Here is a 23802-nt window from a genome sequence, read left to right on the forward strand (position 1 = left end):
CCAGATGTGGTGGCGCACGCCTGTAATCCCAGCAGCTTGGGAGGCTGAGGCAGGAGGATCACAAATTCAAAGCCAGCCTCAGCAAAAGTGAGGCGCTAAGCAACTCAGTGAGACCCTGTCTCTGAATAAAATATAAAATAGGGCTGAGGATGTGGTTCAGTGGTCGAGTGCCCTAGAGTTCGATCCCTGGCACCAAAATAAATAAATAAATAAATATAAAAAGGGCTGGGGATGTCAGGTGTGGTGGTGTCCCAGTGACAATGGGAGGCTGAGGCAGGAGGATTGATCACAAGTTTGAGGCCAGCCTGGGAAACTTCAGGAGGTCCTGTCTTAAAATTACCTGAGAAAACATTAATTTGGCACACCTGGAGATTAAGTGGAGTCACAAATTATTGTGCTGGGAGCATATGTGGCCCAGGCAAAGGCTTGGCTGGCCACTTACAAAGCTTGTGATAACATAAGCCTAGGGTTACTTGCTGTCCATTCGTAGGTACTTTGCAGAAAACACTTGAATCCATCATAAGCCAATCCCCTGGACTTGGCCATCATAAGTACCATGGATATTTTGGTCAAAGACAGCAGCTGAACATCCTGTCACACAGCAACCCAGCAGCCAGGGAGCCACATATTTTATTATGATTTTTTTTTTTTTTAAAAACTCAGGGTTGAGTCAAATTTTCTGAATGTGAAAAACTTCTTTTGATCACTATTAAACACTGTGAGTGGCTTTGGAGATTAGTTTTTGTTGCAGACTTTTGGTAACGTTTCTTAATGAATTCAGCCTAAAATCACAAGGCAAATGGTGACAGCCTGTGAAACACACTACAGCAGTCACTGCAAAGACAACTAATATCTCAGTCACAAGCAACGTTGAGCTGCTTTATCCACATACCACCCTGTGAACATTACCAGAGGCATGATCCCATTCCCACACATATTTGTAGCAGGTGTTTTCCAAGCTGAAGCTATAGTTCCAGCAGAATCTTTCTGACTCTGATACATGTGCAAGCATAAAGGAAACTTCTGTTTCAAGACCTACTTAACTGCAGTTGAGGAGCTTCTGCCTAACCTTCAGTCAGGTGTGACCAACCTGCAAGGCACTGCCTGATAAAAGACACACACCAGGAGAACAATCTAAGAGGATTTGATAAATGCCAAGTGACAAATATGCTCAATTAAAATCGTGTATGTGCAATCCAGGTCCAAATCTGGCAGCACCTCTGTCTATGAAGAACAGCAGTCTCATCACCCTGCTGTTCCCTTAGGATGCCATATGCCCTGCTGGGGCTGCTCACCCTCTCATCTGCTGTGTTTACCCTCAGGGACCCTGTTCCTGCTCACAACAACCAACCAGGGATAAGCTGAGCCAGAATGACAAGGACAGTGGAGTCTGCAGTGAAGGGCAGCAAGAGCTGTTTCCATGTGCTCCCTGTGTTCAGAGTGAGAAGCAGACCCAGCACACCGTGCAGAGGCATGGAACACGCAAAACAAACTCCAAACTCTGTATATGAACATCACACCTGAAAGGGACTGACGCAGGGTCAGCCCTGAAGAAGAAAAGGCCAGCGGCTGGATGCACAACACAAGAAACTGCTCCCGATGAGGCATAAAACAAAAATGTCTGTGACCAAGCAGACACACACCTGGTGGCCTCTGTAGCTGGGGGACCCTGACCACAGGCTCCCACTGCAGATCAATCTGCCTGACAATGCAAGTAAGGTCCTGCACCTGAGCTACCTGTTTCTTCACTTGTACAATGAGAATAACAGCAGCAGCCCCCTCCTGGGGGACTCAGGAGAATCAGTCCCCAGGCTATGCCAAGGAAGGGCAACCCTCCAACAAACAGAAGTCAAGTACCAAAGTCATGACTCTATTAGCCAGGAAAATACCCACTGGAGGGCCCTCCTGACAGCTCACTGAGAAACTGCCTGCCCAGGATTTCTGGGCCTAGCAGGTTCTGTTTCTCTAATGAGCTCCTGGATCTAGGAATCCAGGTGACTAAGGACAGTGTCAACAAAGAGCAGGTCCTGAGCAAAATGGGGAGGAAGGAGCCAGAATGTGCATCAGCTGGGTCACAGCCATCCCCTCACCCGCCAGAAACCCCAAGCCCTCATTACTGTTCACAAGTGGAGAGCCAGGAGGCAGGAGCTGCGGCCAGGCAGCCACATTCAGGCCCCACACCACCCCCTCCCAGGGGGACCACCCAGCGCCGGCCAGCCCCGACCCTCCTCACCTGCCACTCTCCTCCTTTGGGGTCCCCAGTGCTGCGGGTCTCCCTGCCCTTGTGGGCAGTTCCTGTGCCCTCTCCGTGGCTTCAAGCTCGGGCTCCAGTGAGGAGCCAGTGCTGCCATCGCGGCTGCCACGGCCGGGACTGCTATCAGCCGAGGCACGAGGGGACTCTGTGTTCTGCTTCAGCGTCTGCAGCTTGGCCAGCGGGATGATGTCGCAGTTCTGCGGGCGGTGCCACACAGTGCGCTGCGAGGCGGCACTGTAGTAGTAGAAGCGCGATGTGTTGGGGTCAAAGAGCTCCCACCACTGGTCCTCGCTGGTGCGTTTGATGCGTACTCCGGCTGGAGGGTCCCACACGCACTCGCCGGTAACCAGGTTGGCATACATGCGCTCCCGGGTACGTGGCTCGATGATCTCCACCCACTCCAGCCTGTGGGGACACAGGTGAGAGTGAGGACCCCACTCTCACAGCCATCCCAAGCCCACCAGTCCCAGGTGACCTTTCGCTGAGCAGGAACACCACCACTTCTGCACAGTGGGGTGGGGTGGGTGGGGGCTTTCTACTGGGGAGCTCAGCCTCCAGCCTTATAATGTTTTTTTTTTTTCTAATTAAAAAGATAACCTGCGAATAATGGAAATTAAAGCATCAGACAAGACCATTTGAAAACAGGTGTGTTTGAAGTCAGGGTGTGCTTGGGTGACATCTGGCATTTTTAAGCTGCTTCCAAGTTTCTACATGGAAAGAATAACCCTCTACAGCCTTGGAATGCCTCTCTGTGGGGACACTGCCTCTGCCTGGCTGGTTCCTCCATCATCCCTCACTCACTGACCCTATGGTGGCCCAGAGTAAGGGGACCTTCATCACATCCATGGTCTTTCTCCAATGACTGTGGAACCAGTCCAGGGATAGGGCTGCTCAGAAAACAGACAAATGTCTGCATTTGCATCTGCCTTCCTGGGAAGTAATGCTGCTGCAGGTGGATTCTGCACCTATAAGCCCTGATGCCACATGGGAAGAAGCAAAGAACTTAACTGGGGGGCAGAAAGGTGCATAGCTGTCACTGCTGCCTGTCCAAGCCTCAGGCAGCAGCCCTGAATCTGTTTTGTTTTGATACTGAGGAAGGCACCAGGGGTGCTTTATTGCTGAGCTACTACCCCAAGCCTTTTATTTTATATTGAGACAGGGTCTCACTAAATTGCTGAGCCTGGCCTCAAACTTGTGATCCTCTTACCTCTACCTCCCAAGTAAGGGATTACAGGCAATGAGCCACTGTACCTGACAGACCCCTGCTTCTTGCTGATATTGATGTCAAGTGCCTCAGCCCTTCCTTGATTACAGGACCCTGTTCCTGTGAGTGGATATCACAGGCAGAGGGGCTTGTGGCTGGGGAATGTTCTGGGCAGGGGCTCACCCTTCTGGGTGTCAGGAGGCTCTGAGGAAGACCTCACACAGCCAGAAAGGGAAGCAACCAGCTCTGAGCCCGAGTGGGTTGAAAACAGGTATGTTTCAAGTCAGAAAGCAGATGGGAGGGGGAAGAGGGCACAGAATGACCAGTCTCTGTAATCACAGAAACAGTGAGGTCCACTCAGGAAGCTGGGCATTGCCATCCTGCAGAAGCATCTCAGAGCCCTTCATCCCACTGGGCTGAGACCTGCCCTTAGGGTATTTCATCCCTGACTCCTGGATAGTCTGAAGGGGCATCTGTTTCATTATTGGCATCTGAGTGCCTCTGCCAATATGTATGGATGCCTGGGTTTGGGTCACTCCCCTCCCTCTGAGTGGGCCCTGGTAGCCTGGCAGCCACAGTACATCAGGGCAAGTGGATGCTCTTGGGGATAGTCAGTTGGGCCACCTGGTCAAGGGGGCACCCAGACCTCTCTCTATGGTTGATAAGCTTCTCATAGGGAGACATGTCCTGCCTGTTTCAGGCAGGAGTCATCATGGAAGCTCAAAGTCATGGGTTGAGTCTGATGCAAAGTGGCGTCTGAGCAGTCCTCTAGTGCTGCCCAGTGCTGTTCCCTTTGCCCTCCGCAGCTTCTGGTGGGTCCTGCTTTGAGTGCTGATCAAGAGGGACTTTGTTGTGTCAGCAGGGGTGGGGATGGGGGTGGGGTGATCTTGTCTTTTTTTCTGTGTTTTCCACAATGTTCACAAGATTACTTTTGTTATTGAGAAAACACACACACACACACACACACACACACATATACTATCTTGTATAAAAGAGTGCATATTTCAACTATGGTATGCAATAAAGCTTCCACAGTATCAAAATTTTGACGTTTTACAGATGCAGTAGGCATACTTCCACAAAGCACCTGCACCTGCATGGGCCTGTGCAGCGCACCCCTCAGTGGAGGTAGCCATCACGGTGTCCCTGAAGGGGTGTTTTAAGATGAATGCAAAATTGATTGCCAGGAAGGACTGTCATAATCCATAATTAAATGAAGCTATACAGCCTTATTTTCAAAAGCCATGAGTCTCCTTCTATACATACATTTGTATAGAAATCATTGGAAAATAAAACCAAAGATTAAAAGGGGTCATGTAGGGGGCTGGGGCTGGGGCTCAGCAGTAGAGCACTCACCTAGCACGTGTGAGTCTCTGGGTTTGATCCTCAACACCACATAAAAATAAATAAAATAAAGGTATTGTGTCCAACTACAATTAAAAAAAATCTATTTAAGGGGCTGGGGATGTGGCTCAAGCGCTCGCCTGGCATGCGTGCGGCCCAGGTTCGATCCTCAGCACCACATACAAACAAAGATGTTGTGTCCGCCGAAAACTAAAAAATAAATATTAAAATTCTCTCTCTCTCTCTCTCTCTCTCAAAAAAAATTTGTATTTTGGAAAGGNCTCTCTCTCTCTCTCTCTATATATATATATATATATATATATATATATATATATATCTTTAAAAAAACCAAAAATCTATTTTAAAAAAGTGGGGGTCATCTAGGAGCAGTAGAATCTGGTATAATTTTCCCCTTTTTACTCATCTAATTTTTTTCCCCAAACTTTGTAACAGAAAATTTCAAACACACAGAGACTGGTACAATGCATTGCCACATATAGTTGTCACTTGCTCCTGATTACTGATGCAGTGAGACATTCCTCTCACATTCACCAGCTGCTTACATGCCTCATTTGCTAGACATACAAGACTTGCTGTTAAACTTTTCCTTCTTACTGACTGGCAGGAGTTGTATTTTTAAACACACCTGCCCTCAGTTATATGTTAAAATAATCTACTATATGTCTTGTCTTTTTACTCTCTTTATGACATCTTTGGTCTTTTGATGAAAACATTTTATTTTTACTTTTTAAAATTATGTTTGTGGTGGGGCTGGGCTTGTGGCTCAGCAGTATAGTGCTCGCCTAGCACGTGCAAGACGCTGGGTTCGATCCTCAGAACCACATAGAAATAAATAAATAAATAAATAAAGGTATTGTGTCCAACTACAGGTAAAAAAATATTAAAAAAAAAATTACGTCTGTGGTACTGCTTGAACCCCAGGGTGCTTGATCACTGAGCTAAATCCTCCATCCCTTTTCATGTTAAGAAAGGATCTCGTTCAATCGCCCTCGATGGCCTTGAATTTGTATCCTCCTGCCCTATCCTCCCAAGTCTCTGGGATCACAGGGGTCACCATCACACCCAGCCCTTGGCTATTCATAACACTTCTCTCTTTATGAATCTTAGAATTGGTCCTTGAATTCCATTCACAACCTTGGGTACCTGTGTGGGATCTTCCCTCAGCCTACTGACTGGTGCAGGGAGCACTGGTCATCCCCAGGTCCCTCTCGTTTGTGGGCTAGGTCTAGGGCGCGAGCACTGACAGGCATCAGCATACTCCATTGGCACTGGCCACCTGCTGGTGCTTGTTCCAGCCTCAGATGCTCTGTGCCGGCGGTCTGTCTCTGGGCCTTGCCTGGTTCTGTGGTTTAGTCCCTCAATCTGCACCTCTCTGTGCACCTCCACCCCCACTCACAGCACAGCAGAGACTCGCACCACTTCTGCCCAGCACCACAGCTCCCTGGCTCCCTTCCTTTTCTGCATCCACAGCCAGTGAACAACTCCATGGAGCACTCAGCATGCCATGGCACCCAGGGTGAGGTTGGGTATCCCAGCACCTGGCTCCACACAACCAGTCTGAATGATCCTACTCCCTCTAAAGTCACACTGCAGCTGTGCTGCTCTGTGTGGTCCTGTGCCCACCTGTTCCAGTGACCCTCCCCGGAAACCTTCCCCTCATCTTGCAACACAAATGTGAGACCTCCCATAGCTGGAAAAGGGACCCACCTTCTCTTCTTCCCTCTGCAGCTTAGCACTGTGTGGAGGGAGGGCTGGGGCTTCAAGTGGCACCAGCCCAAGGACGTTGCTGGCTGTGCCTCTCCCAGGACACACCTCAAGTCTTAAATCTGCATTCTCTTGGGCCCCTACACAGCCCACTTTACTCAGGAAAAAAGATCCAAGTATCACACAAATAAAGACAAATGGCCACAGTCAGTGTGTTCGGAAGAAGGGTGGGTGGGTGCCCCTCTTCCTGAAGCCTGCACCGTACAGCACAGCCATGCCCTTGAGATTGTAACCAGATCAAACTTGGCACCCAAATGTGACCACAATGGGTCTTCCTTCCTCCCACCCCTCCAGCCTGCATAATGGCTCACACACTGCTGAAAACTCACACTGGCCCTGCCCACGGCTCGAACCACCCCTGCCTCCCCAAGGTCCTGGCCCCCCTGCAGGGCACCATGCATGTCTTTCAGCCACAACTTGGGAGATGGAGCTCTCCCTAGAAACTCAGAGCGCCACCTCAATAACCCAGCTCAGGGTCATCTCAGAGCTTTCCTTACAGACTTGTGGCTATGGGGACCCTCACCCTAGGGCACAGGGGCAGGGGTTTTCTAGGCCACAAGCATTGCTCCATCAACAGAGAGTAGTGGCCACAAAACTGTCATTGACACGGATGCCATGGATGCCCCAGTGACACAAACTCCCTCACACTGAGCTCACTCCAGAAGCCCAGCACAGCACTGACCTGCAGGCTGGAGGAAGACTCGGAGCCTGCCACAGGAAGGGGCCCAGATAAAACCCATGGAAAGAACCAGGGAAAGAGTCTACCCCGAGGATGGCACACATCATTCCTGACAGGGTCCCCTAGAAAGACCACAGTGGCTGACACCTCTGCTCACCTTTATAAGGATTGAAATCCAATAAAAATCCTAGCCAAGCATGCAGAAGGTGAAGATGACCAAAAGCCAGGCGGACTGGAGCAATGGCACATGCTTCTAATCCCAGTGACTCAGGAGGCTGGGTCAGGATTGTAAGCTTAAGGCCAGCCTGGGTAACTTAACAAAACCCCAGCAACTCAGCAACTTCCCCAAACAGCAAAGTAGCACCAAATACTGCATGCACATTATGGTAGAAGGCACTCATCACCATCAGGGAATGAGAGAACTCAGGAAAATGCAGAATCATACAGAAGGGCACTGTAAACACAAGGACGGCCCCACCAAAGAGGCCCAAATGCCCACAGCACAGACCTGGGGCTCTGTGCTCCATGTGAAGGTGAATAGGCACAGATGGACCTGCTCCTTAAGCTGAAGCCCTGGCAGAAACCCGCAGACATGGCACTCATGCTCACAGCAGCAGAACACCTGGGACAAGCAGGGGCCATCCAGGCGCCCATACCCAGCACATCAGCCCACAATGCACGATCTGAGGAACTGGGCACGGCATGAGGTGGGGCTCCCTGTGAGGTTCATGAGCAAACAAAGCTGACAATGATGGTGGCAGGTCCCAGCTGGCGGGACCAGTCCACAAAATTGACCATAGGACAGAAGAAGAAACCTCACCTTCCCACATCGGCAGCCCTGACCCTTCCCTAGCAGCCAAGAGGAGGGCCTACGTGGACAGGGGTGGAGGAGCCACAGGAGGCCTGCGTGGCTGCAAGGCCAGGTGGGGCAGAGCACAAGTGCCTGGAAGCCCACCGGTGAACCCCATCCAGGGTGAATACACCAGCCAGCAAGGATGGCACTCAGGTTGGTGGCGACACCCAAGCCTAGCTATATCCCCTGAGGAGAATCCACTGCCACTCTCAGCAAAGAGCAGGTTAGCCCCTAGGAATGCTCACACCTCACTGAGATGAAAACCAGGCTCCTCTGCCAGGCGCTTTTGGATGCACACTCAACTCTGCAAGCCTCTGAGGGGCACAGTCAAGGGAACAGATGGCTTTAGGCAGCAGAGGCTTGAGCAAGGAGACTGGACCACAGCCCAGAGTCCAGGTTTCTCTCACCCGGGGCAGGGCTCCTCAGAGAAGTGGCAAATTCCAGGCCCGGGGCAGGGAATACAAAGGGGACTTGACACCAAAGAAGGGGTATGTCCCAGGTCACAGGAGCCCCAGTGATCAGAGCCAGGACACAGGACAGTTCACGGGATGCAAGAGTTGGATCAGTGTCAGTGTTCAGATGGAGGCAGACGACTCCCCAGAGAAGTCCCAGTAACTTGCAGGAGGAGGGGAGGCCCGTCCTCCCCTCAGGGAGCCCACACACAGTCCCCACCCGAGTTGTGGGCTTCCTCTGAGGAGCATGACAGAGAGGCGAACGAGCCTTTCAGAGGACCTCGGACAGCAAAACTTCACCAGCACATCAACACTGGTGTCAACGGTGACAAGCCTGTTGACAACTGAGCTCTTGACACAGTCAGTGGGGCCATCCTCCCCAAGAAAAACATCAGACAAATTCAAACGGAGGGACATTCTGCAAAATACCTGGACAGTCCTCCTCAAAACTGTCAAAGTCATGAAAAACTGGGAAAGTCTCACCGGGCACAGTGGCCCACCCCGTAATCCCGGCGACTTGGGAAGCTGAAGCAAGAGGATCTCAAGTTGGAGGCTAGCCTCAGCAACTTAGTGGGACTCTGTGTCAAAAGAAAAAAAATAAAAAGGGCTGGGGGTGTAGCTCAGTGGTAGAGAGCTCCTGGGTTCAATCCACAGTATTAAAACAAAAGCAAAACCCAGGAAGGCCTAATGAACCCTCTCAGTCCAGCGGAGATCAAGGAGACACGGTGAACACATGCCAGATGGGATCTGAAGACAGGAGGGACTTTAGGTGAGAACTAGGAAGGAATACTGAATAGAGGCGCAGATTTCAGCTGAGGACGACAGACCAGTGTGGGCTAGGAGTCTGCCACACACCCACAAAGTCACAGCCATCAGAGCTGGTGCAGGGGGCCAAAAGGCCCCTGGCGGGGCTGGGGTTATGGCTCAGTGGTAGAGTGCTAACCAAGCATGTGTGAGGCATTGGGTTTGATCCTCAGCACCATATAAAAATAAACAAACAGGGGCTGGGGTTGTGGCTCAGAGGTAGAGCACTCGCCTAGTATGCGTGAGGCACTGGGTTCAATCCTCAACACCACATAAAAATAAAAAAATAAAAAACAAAGATATTGTGTCCACCTATAACTAAAAAATAAATATTTAAAAACAAATAAATAAATAAATAAACAAACAAAATAAAGGCATTGTGTCCATCTGCAACTAAAAAGAGATAAAAATTTTAAAATGCCCCTAGCACTACCTTGGCAAATGCCACTCAACCTAACATTCTTCAAATAAAAGGATAATTTTTAAAAAGTAAGCAATGTCCATACTTTAAAATGTTAATTTTACATCCTGCAGATTACACATCGAGGACAGTCTGCCTCATTTCGTACCTAGGGTAGGGGCTACATGGGCTGTGTCCCCTTGCTGTTGGGACAGAGACAAGGAGCACGGCTGTGGGAGCCTCCCAGGAAGACCCCTCCTCTTCTGACAGGCACCAGAAGCACCTGTACTGCCCCAGGCCAGGTGGAACTCAGGAGCCAGGACAGCCCACAGGGCTCCTGTGCACCAGAGGCAGGGAGGACCCTGGGAGCAGCCAGAGCATAGGGCCAGGATGGCATGCACACGCTCATGTGAGGGCTGGGACTGTGGCTTTGCAGTCCTAAAGCTGTGTCCTCCCCTGTGGCCAACGGTGGAGACATCCAAGATGAACTCAGACCTGCTGATGCCTCTGAGGGAGATTTAAGGACCCAGGTGCATCCAGATGCCTGAGGGGTAGGGCTGTCAAGCCCGCTCCTCCAAAAGACTCGGGAGGCTGAGAGAGATGCGTGGCAGGCAGAGGAGCATGACCCCTCAGAAGCCGAAACACACTGAAGCTCCACATATGCAAGGCACACATGTGTCACTCTTGCCTTAGAGACTGGCCCCTGCTTCTGGTTACCTGGCCGCTGACTGAATTTGCAGCACATTCACCCAACATGAGTGCCACCACTCCCAGGGTCCTGACCCATACACTGAGTGCTAACCCTTCAGCCCCCTGGCTGCACAGGGAGGCAACTGTGGGCCTTTCTCACTGGCCATACTGCAGAACGCAGAGCAATGTGGGCTGGGAGAGAGCTTCCTGGCTGTGAAGACAGGTCAATGGCAAAAGATGCCACCAAGTGAGGTACTAAGCAACTCAGTGAGACCCTGCCTCTAATAAAATACAAAATAGGGCTGGGGATGTGGCTCAGTGACCAACTGCCTTTGAATTCAATCCCTGGTACCAAAAATAAATAAATAATGCAACCAAAAGTGCATGGGGATTGGCCATCTCCTGTGACCATCACAGTAATTTGAGTGGCCTTTAGTTGCCTTTGTAGGTCTTTGAGTTTCTGTCCACTAGCGACCATAAGGCCAACTTCTGCCAATGACTGAGGCAGAAGTGATCATTGTGTAGAGTCTCAGGGTACACTGAAGGGGTCCCTTCATTTCCAGGGATATCCATGGGCTGCCATGACCACAGCCCTGCTGCAGCTGTGGCCAGAGGCATAAGGTCTCAAGCCTCCCCTGCAGACGCTGCATCCTGGAAGATAGTCGAATCCTGTCTCTGTCAGCGCAGACCCAGGTGGGCAGTGACAATTGTGACCAAAGAACACCCAGCGGGTCTGCTGGGGCTTCCAAGAAGACAGATTCACTGACAGTGATGTAAAGACAGATGTGGTGGAGGCTGGGGTGCCTGCGGCAGAGACTCGAAGGACCAGGTTCTTGCTGCCCGACCAGACTTGGTGACCAGGTTCTCCTGGCTAGTTTGAAGGGAGCAAGGCGGAAGCTTCCAGATAGATGGGTGGAGCATTTCCAGGAAAGCAGGTGACAGAGGAGGGGGCGGGGAAGGCGAGGCAAGGGTTTTGGCAGCACTATGTAGGGTCTGGGGCCAGAACTTGGGGAGCACACCAATGACAGATCAAGGGTGAATGTGATAAGAACCAATGCCACTGCCTGGGCTCAGTGTCCCTTGGCCCTGGGATGCTGGCAGGGGCTGCCCACATGGTCCCACTTCACTCCTTGAGGCTGCTACTCTCACTTTCTCTCCTAGCCAGTGGTAGATTTTACCAGAACAAAGTTGGGATACTCCCCAGAGAATCTGAATACAGAGAACCTTTCAAAGCACACTACTGACATTCTGAGTCTTAAAAGCAGCAATAACAATTCTTATTTTTCTTTAAAATGTGAATATAATGCACTAACCATGACTTGACAGAGAACAGGTTTTGTTCCCTTTTTAGTGCATTCCTGTGCACAAGTGGCAAGAGCCGGCTTTTCAAAGGCACATTCTTGGTATCTCCTGGGGATGGCATTCAGCCAGGATCCTGAGAAAACAGAGGCAGGCAAAAGTGTTGAGAACACTGGGCCCCAGGGAGTCACTGCCCAGACAGGTATGGGCAGGACCCACAGACATCCAAGGCAAGGGACTTCAGATCTCAGAGGGGTACCAAGTCTGGGGAGGCCCCAGGAACTCTGGCTGGAGCTGGACCTTAAGGATAGGGAGGGACACAGCTGGTGGCTGTGGCATGTGCAGGTTGTGGTCTGGGATTGCTCATCTCTCCTCATGGGCAAGGGGGGGTATCAGCACTATGGATTGAAGAACACGCATCCTGTCCTGGGGCTGTAGTCTGGTCCAGTTGAGCATCGGGTCAGTGGGGGCTGCCAGTCCCCCAGGTCAAGGGGACTGCACAGAGAAAGAGCTTTGTCACTAGGTGGTGACAGATAAACTGTGCCAAACTAAGCAGGTGAGGAGAGCGTAACTGGCAGCTGTGGAACTGCCCAAGGAGTTTCGGGGCTTCACCACCAGTGGGGACTGGACCCTGTAAGTGGGAAATGGCTGAAGTTTGGTAGTCTCCTGCTGCCCTGATCTGAGCAGTGTTTGAGAAGACTTATTTGGTGAGAAGAATATTTATGATGAACTGCACAGGGAAAAAATCATCTGGTAAGGAAGGTGGAAGGGTAAGAGAAGCAGCAATCCCTGGGCCCTACAGGACAGCGGAAACAAAGGCCCCTACAGGACAGCAGGAAACAGGTCCTCTCCAGCAATCCCTTGGGTGCTGATGCAAAAGGACCCTTCACAATGCTCCTGTTCTGGAGATGTCTACTTTCAGACAATGATCTGTCTAGACAAATGTTTCCAGAATGACTTCAGTGAACGCCAAATACATATCAGGCAAAATTTACCAGGTGAGACAGGCACATTCCCTGCTCCCCAGACTCCAACAATGCAGTGTCAAGACCCCTTGACAGGGGAAAGGAGAGTCTCAGCAACAGTGCTGGGACAGGCAGACTCCCCTGCAGAAAAGCGAAGGTAACCCCACTTTAGGCCACACACAAAAGAGTGAAGACTGGGTCAAGGATGCAACACAATAGCTAAAATCATAAAGCTTACAAGAGGGTACATTTTCATGACCTTGGGGCTGGTATTGGATTAGACGACGACACCAAAAACATGAGCAGCAAGAGAAGCAGCAGAGGTACTGAACTCAACAGAGATGAGCCTCCACCACAGACCACCACCACCACATGGATACAGCCATGCACCAGGAGTGCACACGCGCTACAGGTGGCATCTGTGACAAGGACTCAGATCCCAAGCATTGAAATCACACGTGCAGCCAGGCCTGGTGGTGCACACCTGTAGTCCCAGCAACTCAGGAGGCTGAGGAGGATTGCAAATTCAAGACCAGCCTCAGCAAATCAGTGAGGCCCTGAAATGAAAAAAAATCAAAAGAGCTAGGGATGTGGCTCAGGAGTAGAGCTCTCCTGGGTTTGAGCTCCAGTACCAAAATAAACAAACAACACAACAAAGAAGAACTTTTACAGTACAATGATAAAGAGACACACCACGCTTGGGGGTGGGGTGTGGCTCTGTGGTAGAAGGCAGGCTTAGTGTGTGTGACTCTCTCAGTTCCGTCCCCAGCACAAACACACAAAAAAGGAAAAATAGCCAAAACACCATCAGCCACTGCTGACCTGCCTGGCCCTCTGCAGCATAAGGGGGATGTGGGGCACTACACAGGAAGACCAGCTCACTGAGGAACTGTGCCAGACCCCACTGTGCTATCGGGAACTGCCTCCATCAGGTAGTGAAGCCTGTCCATGACAGAGGTCAACAGAGTCACACAGGAGCTTAAGCAGCCCCAGCTCCTCAAAGACACCCAGGAAGTGGTCAGAGGATGTGGAGGTCTCAGGTCAAGGAAAGGCAGTCTTTAATCATGATGCTGGGATAGCTGCAGCAGTTTGGAAAACAAAGAGCCGGGTCCACACCTCACTCAAGGTTAAACCCAAATGGATCTAAGCCATAAGGGCAAAAATGGAACTCTGGGGTCAGGGCAGCTCAGTGTGGAGTACATGCCTCCTTGGACCACAGGGCCCTAGGTTCAACCCCAGGACCACCCCCCCAAACAGAACTGCCAGCACCACCACCAAACATACCGTAACCCAATGTCGGGATGGAGGGGACTAAAACTCCAGACACGCTGGAAGATGAATCTGGCCCGTTCAGCTGCATAAGAACTACACAAGAAAAAAATGCCATGAGTAAAGCAGAAAAGATTCTGCTTTTTGGACAAATTAGTGGAAACATATGTAATATGAATTATAAAGGGCTCATATCCTTGGTATACAGAACAGAGCACAGACAAATAAAAACTCCACAGGAAAAGGAGAAAAAGAGTATGTCACAGGGTGAAGCGTGATACACAGTACCTCTCTGCCGGCCTCGTCAGTCATGAGATGCTACCAGCAGAGGCCCCAGCAGAGCTGCCCGTGGGAGGCATGGTGGACTGGCAGGTGCAGTGCACAGGCCCTATGTGGGCGGTGGCAGCACCATACTTCACAGGTGTTCCTCGTCAGAAGTTCACCAGAAGATCCATCTCCAAAAGGAGCCATGCTACACAGGAACAGGCTGCTTCTGCAGCAGCGCATGACTGCACAGGCCCAGCGGGACAGATTCTGGGAAACACACAACACTGGCCTGGGAAGCTGCAGTAATGGAGGACAATTACTGCAGTAATGGAGGACAATGAGAGGCAATGACTTACAGGAAGTTGCTAGGGACTGTGTGGGGAGCACAGAGACTTTTTTTTTTTTTTTTTGGTACTTGGGATTGGATTGAACCCAGAAACGCTTATCCACTGACATCCATACCACTTTTTATTTTTTTATTGAGACAGGGTCTTGCTAAGTCGCTGAAGCTGGCCTTGAACTTGTGATCCTCCTACCTCAGCCTCTCTTACACAAATGCTGGGACTGCATTTGTATAGGAATGAGGGGAAAGTTGGAAACCACACCAACAGTAGCTCTTCTTTTTCTTCTTCTTCTTTTTTTTTTTTTTTAATATTTATCATTTTGTAGGTATAGTTGGACACAATGACTTTATTTTATTTACTTACTTTTATATGGTGCTGAAGATTGAACCCAGGGCCTCGCACATGCTAGGTGAGTGCAACCACTGAGCTACAACCCTAGCCTCACCAACAGTTCTTACAAACAGAAACCAAGTAGGTAAATGAGGTCCTGCTGAGTATACCTTATAGATTAATTTGTAACCCTACCTCTCTTATTGAATGTTCTATTTAAGAATGGATGACAATCATGTTTAAAAGGGTTTGGGTCACAAAAGACAGGGAGAGGCTGTAGAAATCATGCAGGTCAGAAAAGTCTAAAGACACAGAAGCCAGAAGAAAATCCATCAAGGAACCCTGCACTGCACAGGGTCAGGGAGTGCTGCCAAGGACAGCAGAGAATCGGCTGGCACAGGGCTGACAGCAGGGGAAATCAGACCGTGTGTCAACACCACATCTGCTCATCCTGGCAAGTGTCCTGGCTCAAGGGCAGGTTATCTAGGGGACACACACTCAAGGGCCAGGGGCCTAAGAAATGGACCTGCTCCAGAATGACTCAGAAAAAGGGATTGAGCAATTAATACTAAGAGCAGGTGATGTGGGGCCAGGGCACATGAGTGTTCCCCAGATTGTTCTTATTCTTGTAACTTTTCGGTAAGCGTGCAATATTTCCTAATAAAAAGCTGAAAATTAGGAAAATGAAAATAATGTACTAAGGCTATTGCGTCTATGTGGACCAATGCCTACAGAAAGGCCTGGGGAACCATGCTGAGCACAGGGGCTCCCACGTGGGGCATGTGGCCTCTGTAGTGGACAAGGCAGCAGTGAGAGGCTGTGGTGGATAAAGCAGGACTCCCACAGGCAGGCACAGGTCAGCCCAGGCAAAGCCTTGTGAGGAGCTGTGCAGGTGCTCAGGACCCGGAGAATGAGCATGACCCCCCTGAAGTCCTGCACCCACCTCCCCAAGAACCCTTCCTTCCCACTCACCTGAGGCCAGGAATGCTCAGGTGTACACAGCGCTTCCTTACCTGGTGCTGGATCCTGGGATCCTGGACTCCTGCCCGTCAACATGATGGCTTCTACATTCATAGTCCTGGGTCTGGGACATTGCGCTCGGGTCTTGAGCACCGAGGTGGACAGATGTCACAGGGTCATCAGGATGCCTTCTCCAGCATCATATAGGAAGGGGCCGCTCTACAAGAGAGAAGTGTCTAAGCACCGATGTAGAAAAACTGTACGACCATGACAATCCAGCCCCTCAAGGCCAAGTGGGCTCCCAGGGCCTAGAGCTCCCTGACCAGCCAAACCCCTAGAAGCCTCCTTGTGCCCAGCCCCTCCTTGGCAATGGGGAGACCTCCTGCCAGCTGCCCACTGGAGGGGCTGCAGGACTCGAGGTCACAGGACCGTGAAGTCTACTGGGCTCCCACTGGCACCTGACACCCGAGCCTTCACGTCCTCAGCTGTGAACACAGACACTGCCACTCAGGTGGACAGCACAGCAGACATGTGCAGTGCACAGCATGGCTCTGCACAGGCAGCACACCCTGTGCACATGGATCACACGGATCTGGTTTGTGATGGAGGATGGCTCTCTGCACTGGCCAGATACACACATGAAAAAATGGGCCTGGACCCCACACTCAGCCTAGGTACCAAGTCCAACTATAGAAACACTGTAAATCTGAATGCTAGAAGTGAAACGACTGGCTTTCGGGGACAGGAGGAATATTAGTGATTGAACCCAAGGGCACTGAGTCACTTCTCAGTCCGGGTCTCGCTAAGTGGCCCGGAATGGCCTAGAGCTAGGATCCTCCTGTCTCAGCCTCCTGAGCAGCTGGATCATGGGCTTCAACACCACATGTAGGCTAACAATACAGCTTTTGGAGGACAAAGAAAATCTTCCAGTCCTGACTCACACAGGAATCCCATGGACTGCCTCCAATCAAGTAGAACAGCTGTTACAAAAAAACCCCAAGTCCAAGACCAAATCCAGAACACACAAAAGTTCCTACCAATAAGCAAGACAAAAGGCAGAGGGGCCTATAGGAAATGTGTGCAACTCTGCCCTCAGGAAAATGCTAATTGAAAGCACAAGAGCCACCAATCCAGGAGCGGCAGCATCTCCTAAGCTGAACACACCTGCCCACCTATCCCCTGGCTCTGCCTCCTCTGTGGAGGCTGCAGAGGTATGTGCAGGGCTCTTGGCACCTGGGCTAGCATCTGTTACCAGCAGCACTCTGCCTGACAGCCAAGGTGCCCAGACAAGCAGGACCCTCAGAGAACACAGCCTGATGTTCCCCGGCCCCCCAATGGCTGCCATGAGCCTCCCAGGCCTGAGTCCAGGGAAGAGAGCCACACATAACTGAACCTGATTCTCTTTTACAAAGTTCAGAACCCATCAAGAACAAACACTGCTGCTAGAAATCAGGCAGTGACAGGGACTTTGGCATTGCCAGCTCAAGCCAGGGCTGCTATGTGGGGCACAGAGCTATTTGCCCCTCATGTTTTCCCACAGGCGTACCCCACAGGAACAAGCCCGTGGCAGTGCAGAGCAGGGACATCACTGTGGGGTTTATCACCTTGCTCCCTGCACACCTGGGGCTGGTGAGGGCTGGGAGAGGACAGAGCCAGCATATAGAACCTTTATGCCCCCAGTACCCTGTGGAGTAGAGACCCAGGCTAGGCCCACTAGGCCCACTCAGGCATGGGTGGCGAGTCCCTCTCCAGCCTTCTTACACCACCAGAATAACAACACACCATTCATTCAAATTCAGAGGACTAGGAATGCTACTTTTATTTATTTATTTGTTTGTTTGCTTGCTTGCTTTTAGGAATGCTATTTTTAAACATATAATTCAAATTTTCCTAATTTCTTGAGAAAATAGGAGAACTTGAGTGGTTTCCACGTTTTAAAAGAGTAAAATGGCAGTGTTAGTGAAAACTGGAAACACTGCCAATTATTTGCCAGAGCCCAAAGCACTTCAGACCCACCCCTTCCACCTGCACCTTTCTTCCTTCAAGCCCGGCCCACAGCACTGGCAGTGGGGGCCAGATCACCTCCGCCTGTCCTTCTACATGGATCCCAGCATCCTTTCCAGACAGCACTCTGCAGTTGGGGCACCGGGCACTGGTGACCCCAAAATGCTACAGGCAATGTCAGTCCTCAAAATGTGCCCTGAGGTCTTGAGGGTGTTTGTCTTTGTATTCCCACACAAATTTCAGGAATAGCTTCTCAGTCTGCATCAGAGCCTGCTGGGTTCAGCTGGAAATTCAAGCAGTCTTCTGAGGCCATGCAGGGCCTCTTTCCCCAGCTAGCAAGGTCTGCTTCCTTCCAGCAATGTTCTGCAGTTTCTACACATACCTAGTAAATGCACTCCTCAGTCACGCTTTCCTTCCTGACTGCCTGCCTTCCTTCATCCCTTCTTTTCTTTAAGATGGGTTCTTGCTGTGTTGCTCAGGCTGATTTTGAACTGGGCTCAAGTGATCTTCCTGCCTCAGCCTTCTGAGTAGCTGGGACAACGGGCACCACTACCAGTCCTGGCACACCTGTGCTTCTTTTCTTTTGTGGTGCTGTGGATCTAACGCAGTCCTCACACATATTAGGCAAGTTCGCTACCACTGAGCTACATTCCCAGCCTTTCTATTGTTATGCCAAAAATTTAAAAACAACTTCCAGTTGCTTGCTGCTAGTACAGAAAGATGCTATTTATTTCTGCACTTTGGTGGTGTGTCCATAACTTGCAAAACTCACCAGTCTAGTTGCTGTTCTGTGGTTTCAATCAGTTTTCTGCATAGATGATCATGTCTGCAGAGAACCAAGACAGTTTCACTTCTTCAAGCCCGGATCCTTCTCCTTGGTCCTGTTGTATCACACTAGCAAGAACCTCCAGAATGATGCTGGATGGAACTGGTGAGGGTGGGCACTGGTAGTACTGGAGAAGCATCCAGTCCTCCCCACTGAGAATGTGAGTGCAGCTTCTCGTAAATGCCTTTTGCCAGGTTCAGAGAGCTCCCTTGTGTTCCTGGTTTGTCAAGTTATTTATAAACTCAGGAAAGGCTGGTGGATTTTGGAAAATATTTTTCTCTACTGAAAATATTTTTCTTTACTGAAAATATTTTTCTCACATGATTTTCCTTTTCTAATTTGATAAGTTGAATTCCACAGATTAGTTTTCTTTTTTTTTTTTCCCCCATGGATTAGTTTTCTAACATCAAACCAACTGCACATTCCCTGGACAAAAACAGTCACGATGCAATTATCCTTTTCATATGTTCTTGGATTCAACTGGCAAAAAATTTTGTCAAGAATTTCTACGTCTGGGGCTTGGTAGAGGCTTGCCTAGCACATATGAGGCACAAGGTTCAATCCTCAGCATCACATAAAAATAAATAAATAAAACAAAGGCATTGTGCCTGTCTACAACTAAAAAAATAAGTTTCTGAACCTGGTCTTTTTGTTCCTCTTGCAGTATCTCTGGTAGTGTCAGGACAACACTGGCATGATCAAATGGGTGAAGACGTATTCCCTCTTGTGGTTTTCTTGGGGACTTCCAAGAGTTTGTTTCTTTCCCAGGTGTGTGTTAGAGCGCAGTGAAGCCACCTAGGCATGCAGCGTTCTGTGTGGGAAGGCTTCTGGCCAGGAACCAATGTGCTCAACACACACAGGGCTGAGTTTTGTTGGTCTCAAAAAGATAGCTTTTGGCCTCAATATTTTGTCTGTATTTCTGCTTTGATTAATTTCCACTGTGATCTTTATTTCATTTCCCCCTGCTTCTTTTGGATTTAATTTATTCTCCTTTTCTAGTTTCTTAAGGTGAAAGTAGAATTAATATTTTACACCCTTCAAAAAAAAAAAAAAATCCAGCTTAGGTATTAGGTCTTTAAAATCTTCCTCTGTGCTAGGTAAAGTGGTGCACACCTGTAATAGTGGCTCAGAAGGGTGAGGGAGGAGGATTGCAAGTTCAAAGTCAGCCTCAGCAACTTAGCAAGACCCCTGTCTCAAAATAAAAGAAAAAGAGTCTTCCTCTGCTCCAGCTCTGTCCTAATAGTTTTGATGAGCTATATCTTCGGCTTCATCTGATTCAAAAAACTTTTAGTTGCTTGACTTGTGAATTACACAGAAGTATGTCACTTAATAACTGCCAACTTTCCAGACATGTTTATTTTATTTTGGTACCAGGGATTGAAGTCAGGGGCACTTGACCACTGAGCCACATGCCACAACCCTATTTTGTATTTTATTTAGAGACAGGGTCTCACTGAGTTGCTTAACGCCTTGTTACTTCTGAGCCGTTTTTGAACTTGTGGTTCTCTTGTCTTAGCCTCCCCACCTTGCGTACTCCACAGCGCCCAGCTTGGTTGTTAATTTAATTCCATTTTTTTGGTCTTTGAAACTTATTTTAAATGATTTGGAGTTAAGTTTATTAAGATATTTTATGGCCCAGGAAAAGCCTATTTTGGTGAATAGTCACTGAATATTCATATTGATATTGAACATTCATTTTGACAAGAATATTTACCCTCTTTCCCATCCATGTGCACTGGAAGAGTGTGCTGCTTGTTGTAGAGCACTGCAAAGCTGGTGACGTTGCCCTGGCTGACGGCAGCTGTGAGCATCCTCTCTGGTTCTTCCACAACTGGCAGGTATTGCCAGTCCCTCTGACAGAACTGTGGGCTTATTTATCCTTGCAGTTCTGCTGGGTTTTGCTTCACGGATGTGTATCTCTGCTAACCCCTTTATTGTTATGAAATATCTTTATCCTGGTAGTTTTCTTGGCTCTGAAATCAGTATATTGGATGCTGCTACAGTAATTCCAACACACTTTCCATCAGTGCTAGACCCATGCACCTTTTGTCCTTCTCTCACTTTCGCCTATTTAAGTCTTAAAAGTGGGTCAAAGATCTGAGTGCTGACTTTCACATCATCTGACAGTCGGCTCTACTCCAGTGATGAGGCAGCTGCATTGGGGACTGGACTTAGACAAGGTCTAAGCCCAACACCTTGCTGTTGGTTTTCTGTCCTTCTTGTCTGCCTTCCTTTGGATTGTCATGTGGTTCACCTTTATCCTCACTGTTGACTTAGCAGGAATTCATTACTATCTTAGTAAACACCTTTGGGTTTGTGGTACTCATATCTATCATGGCCTTCAAGTCAAATAATATCACTTCAAATATAGGAGTCTATTATTTCTCCTCTCCTGGATTTTTTTTTTCCTTCTGGTCCTATACTCTAGGGCTACATGTTAAGCACCCCTCATTCTGCCACAATGCTATTCATCTTATTACAAGTCAAGCATCCCGCATTCACCTGCGGTCACCACCCCATGTCCTCTACTCCCATGTGCATAACTCACATCCACTTGGTCTCCTCTTGAGTCTGAGTTTTCCTGCTCTGCAGATGGGCCACTCCTGCCTCTGCAGGTGTGCCAGTGCCTCACCCCACCTTTACACGGGAGGCTTGTGCATGGCAATAGGCTTTTCTTTGGGGCTTTAGACACCAGTCTTCTTGTGCCTTATTTCTGACAGAAAGGTGTCATTGCCACATTTTCTCTCTTGGCCACGTGATGTCTTCTCTGCCTGCTCTCAAGCCAACTCTGTGACAGGTTCTAAGCAACTTGGTACAGATGCTGTGTGTTGCTTCTGCACTTTGGTGTTGAGACATCAGATCTGGGTTTAGTGTCTCCATCGAGCTTGGTGCTTTGGGCCTCCTCCTGAGCTTCCGCACACAGCAGGCTCTGGACACCAGGGCAGCCCAGGGATGCTTGTTGTTTCCTCAGTGACTGTTCCGTGTGGACGGTGTCTCCACTCAACTTCAGGCTTGCTCCTCTTCCCTTCTACAATGTCTACTCTACCACCAACCCCACTAGGGTACTCCATGCTTGGACATTCTGGGTCTGGGTCTAGTTCCATCTGGTGTCTCTAGACACCTTCTTTGTCTATATGTGAGATGTCCAGTCTTCCTTCCAGAGGCCCTTGTCCAAATTATGACATCTATGTCAATTTTGATTAACTTTTCACTACAGCATGGGTCTATTTTCCTGAAAATACAATTTTGTTGGGTTCAAAGAAGGTAAAACTTGTCTCCCTGGATGGTTTTCTTTTTGCAGGGGAGATTTATCTGTTCTTCTTGCTTTTTTTGGGAGGGGTCTTTTATTCATGTCAGCTGGCACTTATGGGTACTCATTTCACACGCCAGGTTGTACTCCAGGGTGACTTGGGGTTCTGCCCCAAGTGCTAGCTTGTTGGTTGGGAGCTCCTGTCACTATTGGGGCCCCTTCACAAACTACTGCCATTGTGGTGTTCTGTGTTTGTTTTGGCTCTTCCTGATTTTCCGCCTCTGCAAGATGTTCCAGGCTCACCTTGTACTTCCTGACCCCATCATCTCAGTCATTTCTCCAAGGACTGCTGCCTCCCTTTACTCAGGGAGGGTATTAGAACCAACGTCTGATTTCTAGGCATGTTTGCTCCGAGGGCTGTTGCTTCTCACCTCTCTCAGCTCACACACAGGAGTCAGGCTTGCATGTGTTCACCCGAGTGCATGCACACATCCACCTGTAGCTACATGCCACATGTGAATTCACAATGGCTCCGACTCTGACCCAGACGAATCCAGTCTCCTCCCCTTGGAGGCTGACCCCATTTTCAAGCTTCCTCCCCTTAAAGGCTGACCCTACACCCAAGGGAATTTTTACCAATTCAAGTTTAATACATAGTTTATTTTGCTAGGAAAATTTTCTCACATTTATAAACATTATTGCTATTTCATATCTTACTGCACTGACAAAAAATGTTCAGAATGATGGTAAAATCAAAATAGTAAGCATTTTTGTTTTGTTCCCAATTTCAGTCAAAATGATTAAAGCCTAGCCTTTTAATTTCTTTTCACTTATTCATTTTAGTCATTTATCTACTCATGCATAGCTTTCAAAATTACAGGCAGTAGTCTTAGCCTTTGATTTCTCTCTAAACACAATTTGTTTTAAATTTAAGACATTATCAGAGTCTTAAATCATCACACTCTCTTCTATAACCACAGCTTTCAGTTGTTCTGCCTCAAAGTTCAGTGTTTGCTTTCCTTACATACTGCACCTTTGACGAGGTCTTCCACAGGTTCTGCAGGCTCCCCCTGAAGCTTTCCTGCCATACCACACCCTCATGGCAACTTGGCTCCATGTGAATTCTGGGAATGACAATTTTCTCTCCCCTTCTCAGAACTGTAAGGCTCTGCTCTGCTGCCTTCTGGAGTAGACTGATGCTGTGAGCCAGGTGGCTGGGTTTATAGGAAGAACATTTCCCAAATGCTCAGGAACACTGGTCTTTTTGTTCTTGTTTCGTTTGTACTGGTTATTAAACCCAGGGGTGTGCTGCTACTAAGCTACATCCTCAGCCCTTTTTATTTTGGATATTTTGGAAGAGGTCTTGCTAAGTGTCCAAGCTGGCTTCAAACTTAAATCCTCCTGCCTTAGCCTAGCTGGGATTACAGGTGTGTGCCACAGGCCCAGCACTGTTGGTCATTGTGCAGCCAGTTCTTCCAGGAGTAAAACCTGCCCTTCAATGTGCACTCAGCTTCCTTCACCCAGAGTGCTCCTGCTCTGGCATCCCTCACAACTGCTGGGAGCTACAGTCGCCCTGCTGCCCTTTCTGCTTCCATTCTTCTCCCCAGCAGCCTGGCCCCTTATTCCTGCTAAGGGGGCCTCATGCGGTAATGGCTTCACTGTTTGTTCTTCCGAGCTCTGCCAGCTCACTGTTTTGGAACTCTCTCTTCCCTATTCATGCAGTTTGAATTTTGTACTTAATACAGAGAAGGTTCCATTCTGCTTCCTGGGCTGCAACTTTGTTTATTCTTTTTCGGCTGTGCTCTTTCCCTTTACTCTTCCTC

At 49.2% G+C, this 23802-nt stretch overlaps 1 protein-coding gene across 4 annotated transcripts in view; it reads right to left on the reverse strand.

Annotated features, from left to right (window-relative positions):
- The window catches only part of Arhgap39 (Rho GTPase activating protein 39), a 78192-nt gene that overhangs the window by 26021 nt on the left and 28369 nt on the right, over nt 1-23802 (reverse strand). For all 4 annotated transcript variants that reach the window (XR_007347308.1, XM_048802362.1, XM_015486659.2 and 1 more), the window contains exons 2-3: nt 15953-16118; nt 2234-2659 (exon numbers count right to left, since the gene is read on the reverse strand). Coding sequence is in view for 3 of the 4 variants with exons in the window: in XM_048802362.1 (XP_048658319.1) it covers nt 2234-2659; nt 15953-16032 (506 nt within the window). In the remaining variant the exon portion in view is untranslated. The remainder of the gene's footprint in view (nt 1-2233; nt 2660-15952; nt 16119-23802) is intronic.

Source organism: Marmota marmota, unplaced genomic scaffold, assembly GCF_001458135.2.
Source record: "Marmota marmota marmota unplaced genomic scaffold, marMar, whole genome shotgun sequence".
NCBI lineage: Eukaryota > Metazoa > Chordata > Mammalia > Rodentia > Sciuridae > Marmota > Marmota marmota.